Here is a 14,182-nt window from a genome sequence, read left to right as displayed (position 1 = left end):
TTCATCTGATCACCCTGGGATTTCTCAGACCCCGATAAAGAATTCCAGCCAAAAGTGAAAGGAAGCTGGACAATTTTGCTAATAGTCAATTATTACTGCTGTGTTGTTTATGTTCAAATGTTCAGATGTTCAGGTATAAATCTGAGGACTGTCAAAAATTGAGACTTTCTTGTTTTTCAAAAATATAAAACATTAAAAGTCTTAAAGATATCCTCCCATATTTTATTTGCACCAATTTTTATTGATAAATGAAAGAAAACCAAATATAGACCCTGCTGAAGCACATTGATTGTTTTATTATAATATAATTATTCTACCAGACCAAAGTTTTTGGAGTATAATAGGTCAGATTCTGTTATTCCATCAGATTCTAATCCCTCTGTTTCCAACCTCCACCACTGGGAAGTTTTCTTGAGACTTTAGCTTGGAAACCCAAAGCTTTTGCTGCCTTCACTGTTAACACTAGTTCTTCAGTTGTAATTCTTCCTGTTTTAGTTCAATGGGTAAACTCTAGTCTGAACTGGGCTTGCTGCATGGGTAAGATTTCCAGACTCAGGCAGAGTCTACTGCCTCCTTGAATTTTGTAATGCATTTACCGCCAGTTCATTGTCCTTTGCTTTCCTGACTTCTCTTTTTAGTATTTATGCTTCACCAGTTATAAATCATCTCATTCTGCATGCTGTGTTCATATGCACCTGTTGTTGCTGTTGTTTAATGTGTGATAAGATCTGCCCTAATTAGAATTTATTATGGCCTTTCTCTGCTTGCACATGTAAACTTAATGTTCAGGCTGGGAATGTTCCAGCTTCCTTATCTTTTAGTTTATTTATTCTTCCACTGTCCTTGAGAACCATTTTAAGCCTCTCTTCTGACAGTTAATCTGTAGTAGCTCCCACTCCTTTCTGATCAGGTGACTTTATACCTATTTTACCAAGGAAATAATAGATGTCAAAAGGGATCCTTTTTGAACTGCTTTAATACAAAAGCTAGTGTCTTATTCATTATCTTCCTTTTTTTAAAAAACTCTTTTTGGGTTTTGTAATGTAGTAGTTTTAAGCTTTGCCTCTGTATGACAATGTATAAATAGACTTCTGCCTGGGCTGAAAAAGATGTCAAAGCTGATATTTTCAATATTTATTAATAAGGCTGATACAACAGCCTTTATACAGCACAGTTTTCATAAGTTTTCAAGATACAACTGTACAGTCACAAGACACATTTTTACATAGAGTAAAATTCAAGACAGATTTACAAGCATTTTGTTCTACACAATTCTCATGTATTTTCAGGTCAGTTTATACAATCAATAGCCCAAGAATTCGCATTTGTTCATTAAAATTTTCAGTGTTAGGTAAACAAAAAATAATAAAAAGATTAGCAAATTGCAAGAAAGCATGCAACATGTCGTTAGAAACGAAACACATCTCCAAGTACTACATGGTTTGCTGGAAATAAATTTTATTAGGTTTTAAACTTTTCTTAGACAAGAAACACCTTTTTTAAACAGATGTGTTGTTAAGACATATTAATCAGTATGGAAGCACCTGAGCACATCACTGAACACAGATACAGACACAGTAATGATAATCACAGTCACATGCTGACTTCCAAAGGATGAGGTTAGTTCAACAGCTACTATGTTACCAAACGTCTAGTTATATACAGGGTAACAGATTCCGAAAATGCTCTCAGTCTGTCTATCAGATAAAGAACTTGATTAAATGGTATTTGTTTAATGTGCATTTTAAAATAGCCACATGAGACATACAGAAAACATGGATGTCACATTCGATGAGAATGTAAGTTTCGCTTACTCTTGTGTTAAGCTAAAGGTAAATAGCTATTAAGGGGAAACTCTTGATTATTCATCGAGCTTTCACTTTCATTTCAAACTCTAAAGGAGGGAAAGTCTCTTCTGTCATACATATATTTATAAAGACATATAGTTATAGTTGGCTGTTTGGACTATTTGACATTATAGCAATTAAAATAAGCTTTTAAAAATATTGTTAGTTATGATTTAAATAATAAAGTAAAAAAATACTATAAATATCTTTATGGTATTTTAACTAAATGAAGCACTGATTAAATCATTTCTAATAAATTGGGCACAATATAGTAACAAATAATTTATTTTACTTCACATCACTGCCAACACTATTGTTACTATGGCTACCACCAACATTATAACAGCAGTTCTACAATGAGAATCAATATCAGCTGGTTACCAGCTATAATATTCCCAGGATACAATTATTATAGTGTGTGTGAATCTCCAAATCAGCCTCATAGATACGCAGAGAATGTACATTTAACTATTGTGAATTACTAAAATACAGACAATATTAAGGATGGAGGGTAATTACTATCTCTTCATGTTAAATATTGTTCTTTTAAACAGAAATGATAATCAAATGAGCTCAGAGTCACCAAAAGTTTTCTTAAAATTAAGTAAAATCAGAGAAAATACCAATTTCTTGCTACTAGTGTTATCTGCATCTGTAATGATTCTATGATTCCTTGTCTTTTATAAAAATTCAGTCTGTGCTTTTTCTTCTCCAGTTGAAAGATTCCTTACTACCAATTTTTAAACCAATAAGCAACTTTCATCTTTGACTGCTCAGTGAACTAATAGGGAAAACGAAATGCTTCTCAAGGTGTAAATACTATAATACTAAGAACCTAGTGATTACAGATTATAAACTTTGTTACTGTTAAGATAGAAAAGCTAATTTTAATAACAGAACATAAAATAAAAAATGGAAAATCATATGTTGTGTTATTTACAAAAAAGTAAAAAACACTAAGAGCCCTATTTTCAATTAAAAAAGAAATAGTTTCATTGTGAGAAGGGCAGTCGGTGTCCCTCAGAACTATATTCGTATTATAATTGGTGTTGCATAGAGCAATTCCAGTTATAACCTAGGGGCTTGGTCAGCTGCAAACTTGACACACTGGCAGGATATTTTTCTTACTCAAGGGGAATGCTGGTGCATGATAAGAATCTTTGTCACTCATCATCTTGATTGATCTGATTGAGCTAGCCCTATTGCTAGTTCCTTGGAATGGAGGGGTAGCTGAATTAGAGAGGTGTCCATTATTTCAGGCTTACAAGCTACTCTTGATGATCTTGCTCTGGTGGTCTCTCTGGTTGTATTAAGTCATAACTAGAATGGAGTTAGCTACCTGGCGGTGTAACATTTCACAAGACCCTTGTAGTACTAGCAACTGTAGGACAGGGTAAAAGATAAACCAGAGCTGCCTGTGAAGAACAAATAGCAGAGCCTTTGATGTCACAAAATCCTCTTAAACCCCTTTCCTCTCATTTAGGCTTCCTCAAATGAGAGTGTCTGCTGGAAATATCCATGGCAACCATCAACAGATCTAATAGTCTCTAAAAATAAAATGTTAGCAATATTCTATCTTTGAAAATTCACTTCTCCCATGTTCACTTTAAAAGACTGTCAGTGGTAGATGGTATTACGGTGTGAGGGAGAAAAGATGAAAATAGAGGAAAGAGAGAGATGGTATTACAGGACAAAGAAAAGTGAGCTTGTATTTTTTTTAATGAGTATAAGATATACAATTTGGCATATACCAGAAGTGTTTTATTTCTAGGGGTTTCCATCACTTTTACATTTAATACTTTTCTCTATAAGTGGGAAAATTCAACATCCAACCAATATTTTTGAGATAATTTCCTATAATCCCACTAAAACCCTATCCTAAACAAAATGACAATTTCTAGATTCAAATACTCTGCAAAGCAATTTGGTTTATTTTGTGTAGGATGTGGTAATGGGATAAGAGTTATGGACTTCAGTAAATTTTTATGGTAATTTTTATTTAATTGTCTATCATTTTCAGGTTAAATTGAAGTTTATATTTAAATAAAAATGAGCTTTGGAACAATTTACTGTTTTTATCCACGCTGATGCTTATCATTGGTTGGAAGCTGTTTCTCACACATAAAATTTGAGAATTAAAAGGCTACGTGATAATTATCTCCCAGTTTGTATAAAAAGCAATATTTGCAAATGTGCTTTCCTAGTTCTTTATATTTCAGCATCCTGGCACCCTGTAAAAAGGATAGGAAAACACCATTACTTATGGGGAAAGTGAATGAAACATGCATTTGAGAGGTGATATGTGTAAAGTCAGTAGCAAAATCAGGACCAGAAGCCAGGACTTTAGAGCCAGCTCACCGCAATTCCCACAGACTGGTGGTTGATAGGGAGAGAATGCTTCGTTTTAATGATTCACACATTGGTTGTTTGGTTTTACATTGTTAAAATGGATCAAATATATTTTAATTTTAAATATTGACTTTTCTCAACCTTTCCCAACACTAGCTTTCAAATGATGATGTTGTCACCAATAAGAAAGCAGAATAAGAGAAAGGACTTGAGGTTGATATCAGGGTGTTCATTATATCATCACTGAGTTTAGAGAAAAAAACACAGAAAATCAGAAAGTGACAACAGTTTAATCAATGTCATCAGATAAATATGATTTGTTTGCCAGAACAGAAATTTTATGTCTCTGATAATACATTATCCAAGAAAAAGGAAATATGTAGAATGATACATGTAATGGAAGTTCCTCAATGAACAAGCAAACCTCTTTGTAGGATACACCATTTAATCTAGATGCCTTGATGTGTACGGTTGAGAATGCCATGACTTAATGGGACAGTATGTAGATTGTAATGTTTTTCAACCAAGGTACATATTTTGTAGGTCAGCATTCTTCTTTAATATCCAGTCACTAGTTTTTGTTTTATTTCTAGATAAATACAATTTAACTTTAACCTACTATTATCTTCACTCTTCACTATTTTAAATTACACCAAAAACATGTGCTTTTGCCACATAGAATTCAGGCCTACTGTTGTATAGCTCTCTAATGTAGACACAGGGAAAACATGCACAGTTCAGTCTAAAATCCATTGTTCATAACCTTTGCTTAATTTTCTCCATAAACACAGTCACCTTCTAGTTCTGTAGATAATTCATAGATGAATCTTACTCCAGAATCCCAAAGCAGGACGTTTTATGAGAATATAAGACAAGGAGTCTTGAGCTTTTCAAAACCAAAATTTACTACACCAGTCCTTTCTGGCAAGGTTTCTGTGTGTATGAACAAATGCTTTCCCTCTACCTTTGGCTGCCATAAAAACCTTTGTGCCTTTTTCATCAGCTCCAGCTCAGTCTGCTCCAAAACTTCTTCTTAAATAAATAAATAAATAAATAAAATCTCCTTTCACAGTTTCTCTTCACAGCTTTGAGCAATCCAGCATCTCAGGCCTATTTTCATTATTGGTTTTCAACACTTGAACTTTTTGAGTAATTTCATATTCCACAACAATGCAATCTGTGTGCTTCTTGTCTCCTATCCCATGTTTACCCGTGAAAACACAGAGGAGCACAGAGGTATTCAGCTACAGTCTCCATGTGAGGCCAGGGACCTCTGGTTCTGCTTTGGAGCAGACTTATCTTCAATGAGTTTGAGTAGGGCTGACCAAAAGTTTGTGCCAATTAACTATTCTCTTTCTCAGATCCACTTTGTCAAGCCAGATACAGGCTTCTCCGATCAAAGTCTTCTTCATAAACTTCCCTCCATTAGAGAAAAGTAAAATCTAGAAAACAAAGTCAGAGACACATGCATAGTTAAGATACACATATGTACATTTTTTTCAACTTTTCAAGATTTTTACCACCAAAAAGAAAATAACAAAGAAAAGGAGACATGAAGATTCATGCATGTACTTGAAAGAAAGAAAGCTGTTATTAAAATACCTATAAACACAAATTAGCCCAGATAAATATTTATTTTATTCTCCCTAAATTTTATTTTATCCCCAAACCACTTACTATGAAGGATGGGCAAATATGATATGTAGAGAGGAAAGCTGATTCTAGTTAGATATACCGTGTCTAGAGTATTGATTGAGTAGGAAAGTGGCAAGGAACTGAGACTAAATCAATATAACTTGCTGCAGTCAGCAAGAATTGTGCAGTGAGATTTCAGATGATAAAGCATAAGGTTGAATGAATGTGTTCTAATGGAGATAAACCCACTCTCAAGATGCTGGCCTCACCACCTTTTGTATAACAGCTGTTTTTACAGTAAATCTCTTATGTAGCTATAAGCACTCTCTTATAGTGAAAGACTCAGCAGTGTGTAGATTATTGGGAACATTTTCCCATGTACTGGTATATTGGGTCACTTACCCCTGATCTGTGAGACCTCTGGTGAGACAATTAGTCACACAGTCAATAACTTGGTCCCCACAGCCTAATCCCTACTTTTTTCACTGAGATAAATCGAGAAATCAGCTCCCTGCAATTATCTTCCATTTGGCAGGACATTTGGTAGGGTACAGTGGCTTGTGCCAGCTTGTTTGATTCTTAGTCTTTCCTTATTTGGAGTTGGGTGCCTTAAATTCTCTTACAGCTGACTTTGGAGGGTGCTAACTACTGTTAACTCCCTGCTCTGCCCTAAAAAAAGCTGTTAATTCTCTATACCTAACCTCACTTCGGTTTACCGACACAGAATTTTTACCTAGGAATGTAGTATCACACACCTACTTCCCTTCTGCCTTCTTAGAATTAAAGCCTCCTAAATCAGCTTTTTTGCCTCAGTACTGCATGGGTGTCCTTCTAACCACTCCTCCCAGGGGGCTACAAAGATGCTGACTGTGTCACTCCGGATCAGCTCTTAATCTGCTTTTGACCCTGAGAAATTCCATCTCGGAGAACTGTCTTTGTGTGTGGATAAGCTGGAAACTTAGCAGCATAGGAGAACAGTAAAGAAACGGATGCGGAAAAGTATGCAATGGAGAATTCATTTCGCCGGTAGACTTATTTTCTAAATCCTGAGCTTGCTGTAAGCTTTCTATCCGAACCCTGAGAGGTCTGAGAGGCTGGTACCCAAAAGGCCTAGATAATAATGAAAGCTCACTTTGGAGGACTTTGAATGATGCAAGAAAATGATGTTTTACTGAACAGCTTCAATGGAAACCAAACAGCGTTTAGTAAAGATAACACTGGCAGCAGTGTGATGAAATTAAAGCGGTGAGACCACACTGAGAAATCAACTAGGTGAATTACCAAAATGTTGTAAATAACGAAGAGCCAAAAGGCATCAGTGAGAGGGACCATGAGAGCAAAAGAAATCCACCTAGAGCTTCAAAAAAGCAGAGTAGAGAAGTGGATAATTGGATAGAGTGAATGCGCTAAGAGCGTTCAAGGGACTCCTGGGGTGATACTTTTAATTAACGACTGTCCACTATATGTTCATTGTATAAACACTGAATAATTTAATGAACAATAATTTCAGTGTGAATGAAAAAGTAAATCAATCATAGTATATGACACACGTACCTGAAGAGAATGGCCCGCAGGACTTAGGCTGAATCTAAAAGTTTCGTTAAAAGAAGGCTCTCGGTCATGTCTGCATACCCTTGTTTTCTTCTTGATAACCTTCTTTTGAGTAGAGATGTTTATCACATATATTTTCACATATAAATCTGAAAATAAGAAGTAAACTCAGTAAGTGTCCATCAAGCAATCATAGTGTTTAGTGATGCATGATGATATCCTCCTTATACTCTATACAAGCACAGTAAATTGTATACCATTTTCCCAGAAAGCATAATGTGATTATAAGCATACAGTTGTCTTAGAAATTTAAGTTAGTTTTATTGTTGTTTATTAAATGTAGCACTCTAATTTATATACTGGAAATTCTTTCAAGCTGAAGAGTAGGAAATTAATTTCTCTTTTCACATGTTTTCTAATGTATTTCACACACAGGTAAAAATTTAGCTAGAATTTCTTAGAATATGTAAGACATGCTCTTAGTCAACTACTAGATATCTTTCATTGATGATTATCATGAAACTAGATACCTGGTAAATGATCCGGAGACTTAAATTTGTAGGTAATATTTCTGCACTGGAGAATTTCAACTATTAGTTGTTCACCATCTGTTTTCATTTCCTTTTTCAGTGCCAGCTTGATTTCCCCCATTACTTGAGTTTTTGCTAGAAGAATTTAACAAAACAAGATGACAAATAATCAGCATTACTTATTGAATGTTTAGCTTAATTACTTTCTGGATATTTTATCAATAGGTAAGCACCTTATTTATGCTATTGATATAAGCACAGTCCAATCCATTAAGTAGTAAATAGTTTCATGGGACCACATCATTCAGATACTTATAACAAAGCATGCTAGATATGATGGTAGGTTAGTAACCAGGGCTATAAAAGAAATTGTAAATAGATGTATCACTCAGCTGCAGAGTCTTAGGCTTGAAGAGGTAATTGTTGACCTTGTAGGAAGGAAGATAAACATGGCAATTAAAAATTCTAATATAATATATAGGGAATAAAATGTCTTTTAAAATGTAGTATGTTGTATGCCAATAGTTGTGTATCACCAGGCTTGCTCAAGCATACATGGTAGCATCACCAAATCTCATTGTACAGAGTTTCCATTTAATGTTTTCTTTGAAAATATAAACAATAGTGTTACATAATGATAAAATTGCACAAGAAAAAAGTACTAGTGATGTAAACTATATTCATTTTAGTTTCGCTTGGTGTTTTCCCTTTTTTAAATTGAAGAACATTTCATGCCACATCAAATCTGTTATGAATACAGTGTGTGTAAAATGCTGAAGCATGAGTGCAAGCTTCTTTTTAAATTAGAATCTTACATTTTGAATGCTGATAGATATAATCCACATAATCAAGACTCTCCCGATATTTTTAACCATACAAACAATGCCTGAAAACAAATACTTGAGAACACATTGTTGACAGGTGTGCTTAAAATAAAATATAAACTTAGACATTTTAAATAGTCATTCATCTAGGTTCATAGGATTTTTCACTTATTAGGAAAGGATATTTTAATTAGATATTTCCATGGATAAATAAATGACTAGGAAGAAAATTCTGAAGTATATAATGACATGGCTTCAAAGAGAATGTGACATAGGACTTCTTCCTAGAAAAGAGCTAGAGCTGGGAGTAGAATGAGGATTGGCTGAGATGCAAGGGAAAAGGAATTCTTCTGGAGAAAAGGGTCACCATGTTAGTGAATTGGAGTCTCTTGTGGGAAACCCAGGCCTCAGGGACTGCTAGGCACTGTTCACTGGAACCACATTAGCATGTTCATTTACATATTCAGAGCCTGAAGAACTGCTAGGACTGTTCATTGGGACCATATTAGCATGTTCATTTACATATCCAGAGCCTGAAGGACTGCTAGGCACAGTTCACTGGGACCACATTAGCATGTTCATTTACATATTTAGAGCACAGACATCTATTGAAAGCCTTAAATACAGCTGACAGCAATGTGTTCTCAAACATTGGTTTTCAGAATAGATATTTGTACATTAAAAATTGGAAGGGCCTTGTTTATATGGATTGAATCTATCAACATTAGACTTTTAAAATTCTAATATAAAAATGAAATATAAACTTGGACATTTTAAATAATTCATCCAGCATGAATGAAAACACCATATTTATAAGTAAACAAGGAATATAGTTTTATTCACTTTTCAAATTTGGAAATGCTTAGCTAGACAACAAATGTAACCTCATATATTTACATTAAATCCACTGTGACATGCTATTTTCACAGAAGTGTATACAATTCATTCAGGATTGGAAATAGGAAATATATTTTGCCATCCATTTTGTACAATTGTCAATAATCTTGGTACTGTATTAAGACTTAACTAGATGTAGTTCCTTGAAGGTTATGGCAAAGTAAGATCAGAGGAAAATGAACACTCCTAAAATTCCAATTTTATATAAAATAATAATCAGAAAACTATGATATTATTTTAATAATGGTATCACCAAGAAGGTTAAAAAGTGATTAAATTTCTAATCCCAAAAGCTAGGGGAAAAAAAGCAAAAACAAAACAAACAAACAAACAAAACTAGAAAGTTCCAGGAAAGAAATAATAGATTATAAATAAAAATTTGTTAGGCAAAGAATTAAACACATTAATAGATAACATTACCACATCAAAATTTGGGAACTTTGAAAAGTAATAGTACTATAGAAAGACAAAAGTGAATGAGTCTATGGCTCTTGGGCCTTAAGTATGACATTTTAATGTTCTGTGCTATAAATATTTCAGTGTCATTAGTACATTCTAATACTGTTTGGCTTATATTTTGTTCATAGTTTATTGCAGAAAAGAAACCATAAATCTCATCCAATATATTTATTTGAACTTGAGTGAGCCAGAATTCAGTTTTGGTTAGTTAACTTATTTCAGAAACATATCCCCCAAAATAGTTCAGCCTGACCTAGAACTTGCGACCCTTTTTTCTCTGAAGCATTGTAATTTCAAGGACATCATGCCTGGTATGTCCTTTTGACATTTAAAATGAAAATGAATTTGCCACCAAGTCTGATGATTTGTGTTCAGTCTCCAGAAACAATGGGGTAGACTAAGTGATTTCCCACAAGTTGTCTTCTGACCTCTCTCCACACACAGTGGCATATCCCCAATTCAGTAAGTGAATGTGTATAAAAGAAGGTGCCTAGTCTTCTTTATTCTTGTTTTATCTAGTCACACTGAACCAGCAGAACTTATCGATGTCATTTGACCCTTTGGTCAACATCTGATATTTCCCCAAATATCCCTCATCTGGCTTCTAGAAACAACCATTCTAATATGCTGAGTTCATTTGACATCCCTGGGAGGCTTGCTCTTTTCTGAAGGGTAAAGGGAGGAGGAGTAGATCTATGGAAGAGGAGAGAGGAGGGACTAGGAGGACTAGAGGGAGAACAATCTGCAGCCAGGATGTATTGAAAAGGAACAAAATACTATCAAAACTTTTTAAAAGAATGAAAAACCTGGTCCATCTGATCTCTTAAATGGCCTTTTTCAGGAAAGAAAAAAAATACAAGGTAAAAATGAAGAAAAAAAAAAAAAAAGGATGTTTAGAATAGTAACCTTTAACATCAGAAAAATTAAATTTAAAAAAGTACTTAGTAAAGTACTAAGTATTAGCAACCAGCAAGAAAAAATGATAGTTTTCTATCAAAGAACTAAAACCAGTTATTTAGAGATAGAAAAAAAGATCCCAGTAAAAGCCAGTTGTGCAGTGACCCTGACCATGAGATGCATTGTAGACATTTACAAGGAAAAGAGAGAGTTGGACAACACTAGAATTGCAGACATCAGCTCTGAGTGGATGAGCAGTGAGCTCATACCCAGCCCTAGAAAATCTTGCTTAAAACCTTGAACTGGCAGCCTTAGTGCATCACCATGGGGTTCACTGAGTCTTAGCAGTCTTAGCAGCCAAAAGAAACAGCCATAGTACCCAGCTGAAGCTCCAAGGTCAAGTCCAAGGAATTCATAGAGTGTACAGTATCGATTCAGAGTAAGGAGACAATCCTGTGATTGCTGGATTGAACACTTGGACTGCATCTCAAAAGAGGAAATGAACCCAAACCCAAATAGGTAGGTAAACTGATTATCAAGTGACTGGATTCCTGTATACAAAGCAATAGAAAGACAAACAGGTGTCCTCCATTTATCCAACTGTTCCTCAGATGAAGGGAGGAGAATTCTGGTTTTTTTTTTTTTTTTTTTTTTTTTTGTTCATTTGTTTTATAATCAGTATGTGTGTGTTTGTGTGTGAACACTACAAAATATTGAGCTTTATTATGACATTTTCCACACATGCATAAATGTAAGTGTATAACATTCACCTCCGAAGATGCTCTGTTTTTACCCCATGTCCCATTCCTGACTCCCTCCCCTGTAAAGTCAATTCTCACAGAAAAATAAGTAATGGAAGAAGTCACTCACTATTTGGAGCCAACAGAAGTGGACTTAAGTGATTGATAGCATTAAAGCTACTGAAGCATTTTCTTTCAGGGAAATACATGTTTATAGGTCACATCCCCTTTTCTAGGCCCACACTCCAATCACCAATTATCCATTGCCTCCTACCTTCTCACTTGGGAGAAAGGTAGATGAAAAACTTGTTAATTTAAGTTCCCAAGTCATTGCACTGTCTGCTTCTTTTTGGAAAGTTTAACTTCACTAGCATCCTTTACCGTGTGATGTTTGGGAAGTGATAGGTTTCACTCTGTTCAAAGATTTTTGCAGCATGTTCTTTAATATTGCTAACTGAAGGACATGTTTACTGAAGTCATCTTAAAGCACTCTTCTGAGTGATTTTGTCTTCTGAAGTCAACTTTTATGTGAAGATGAAAAGAAATCTGTGTCTGCTGCCTTCACAAGGTGGGCAATGGCTCCAGATCTGGGTAAAACTTTGAGTCCCAGGACACCACATACATAGAGGACGTGTGATGATATTTTGGCAAGTAGAAAAAATTTCAAGCAGTGTCTGTGTCTTGATATCCTGAAACCCGTGCTTTGTTTATATTAAAATAACAACATTTTAAAGCTAGGAAAAAAATGTTGAATATTTACTGTACAATGAAATGGTAAGTATTGGAGGCAATGGGTCTGATTAGTCTGATTTGAATGTGACAGAATATGCATAAGATTTGGATCATTATATGGTAGCCTACAAATATGTATAATTGTAATGTGTCAATTTACAAAATCAATATAAGTAATGTTCCTCAAGAAAAGAAAATTCCTCTGCAATGTAGCACAAACCTAGAACTTAGAAAGAAAGAGAATAAAGCAGACATTGTGGCACATGCCTATAATCCCTGCATTTAGGAGGTACAGACAAGAGGTAGGCTCTAGAGTTCAAAGCCAGCCTCAGCTACACAGTGAGTTCAAGCCAACCTGTACACATGAGGCTTTATCAGAAAGAAAAAAAAGGGGGGTATAGAGGTAGAAAGATATAAAGTGTATATTTCAAAATAGAATGACCAAATAATATTTGAAGTGAAAACGAAAAATGAAAGTTGTGCAGATCACTGCACTTTTAAAATACTAATGGGTAAGAAATATCTGGAAACAAGGAGGACCCTAACAGATTCATACAAGGTCCCCCACAGAAGGGGAAAGGGACAAGATCTGAGCATATTTGGAGGGGCGGGGCACTGAGTGGAGAGGGAGTTAGGAGAAAGAGAAGAGGAGAAGAAGAGGGGAGAGGAGAATATAAGGGACCAGGAGGATTGAGTTGGGGAACAAATAGAGGAGAGCAAGAAAAGAGATATCATAATAGAGGCAGCCATTATAGAGAAAACTTTTGAAGAGAAAACTGACTCTAGAGACATGTCCAGAGACCTACAAGGTTGACCCCAACTAACAATCTAAGCAGTAGTGAATAGGCAACCTTAAATGCCCTTCCCTGATAATGAGATTGATGATTACCTTATATGCCATCCTAGAGCCTTCATCCAGTAGCTGATGTAAAGAGAAGCAGACATCCACAGTTAAACACTGAGCTGAACTCCTGGAATCCAGTTATGGAGGGGGAGTAGTGATAAGCAAAGGGGTCAAGACCAGGCTATAGAAATCAACAGAGACAGCTGACCTGAACAAGGGGGAGCTCACAGATCCCAGACTGAAAGCTGAGAAACCAGCATTGAACAGACTCAGACCCTCTGAACATGGATCTCAGAAGGCCTGGGCAGTCTAAGTGGAACCAGGATGCATCCCTGGTGCGCGAAAGGACTTTGAGAACAAATTCCCCATGGAGGGATACTCCCTTAACCTATAAACAGGATGGATGGCCTAGCTCCCTAATCCAAATGATTTGACAGATTTTGATGATTCCCTCCTGGAAGGCCTCACCCTACCTCTTGGGAGTGAGTGAGGAATGGGATGGGAGGAGATTTGGGGGGCATGGGATGATGGGAGGGTGAGGGAACTGGGATCAATATGTAAAAATAAGGAAAAATAACAATAAAAAAGAAATAAAAAGAAATATCTGGAAACAAAACTAAATAAGATTAAAGAATATTCCAGATAGAAAAAAAAATGTATTATGGTAATACCACATAAAGTATATGTGGTGGATTGATAACAGTGGCCCAGTAGCTTCATAGATTTCAATATTTGGTCACCAGGGAGTGGCATTAGAAGGCCTTGTTAGGGTAGATAGGTTGGCCTTGTGGAGTTAATATGTCACTAGGTTTTGAGGTTTCAAATACTCAAGCCAGGTCTAGTGTCTTTCTTTCTTCCTGCTGCCTGCTGACCCGAA

The 14,182-nt window shown here is 35.5% G+C and overlaps 1 protein-coding gene across 1 annotated transcript in view; it reads right to left on the bottom strand.

Annotated features, from left to right (window-relative positions):
• Positions 1-5,480: 5,480 nt before the first annotated feature.
• Positions 5,481-14,182, bottom strand: part of Pclo (piccolo presynaptic cytomatrix protein) — a 360,398-nt gene continuing 351,696 nt past the window's right edge. Inside the window, exons 23-25 of the mRNA XM_051174921.1 lie at positions 7,913-8,047; positions 7,386-7,531; positions 5,481-5,638 (exon numbers count right to left, since the gene is read on the bottom strand). Of these exons, the coding sequence (XP_051030878.1) occupies positions 5,498-5,638; positions 7,386-7,531; positions 7,913-8,047 (422 nt within the window). The 3' untranslated portion in view covers positions 5,481-5,497. The remainder of the gene's footprint in view (positions 5,639-7,385; positions 7,532-7,912; positions 8,048-14,182) is intronic.

This window comes from Phodopus roborovskii, unplaced genomic scaffold, assembly GCF_943737965.1.
Source record: "Phodopus roborovskii unplaced genomic scaffold, PHOROB, whole genome shotgun sequence".
Classification (NCBI taxonomy): Eukaryota; Metazoa; Chordata; class Mammalia; order Rodentia; family Cricetidae; genus Phodopus; species Phodopus roborovskii.
The sequence above is the reverse complement of the archived record's forward strand: the minus strand, read 5'-3'. Positions and strand labels throughout refer to the sequence as shown.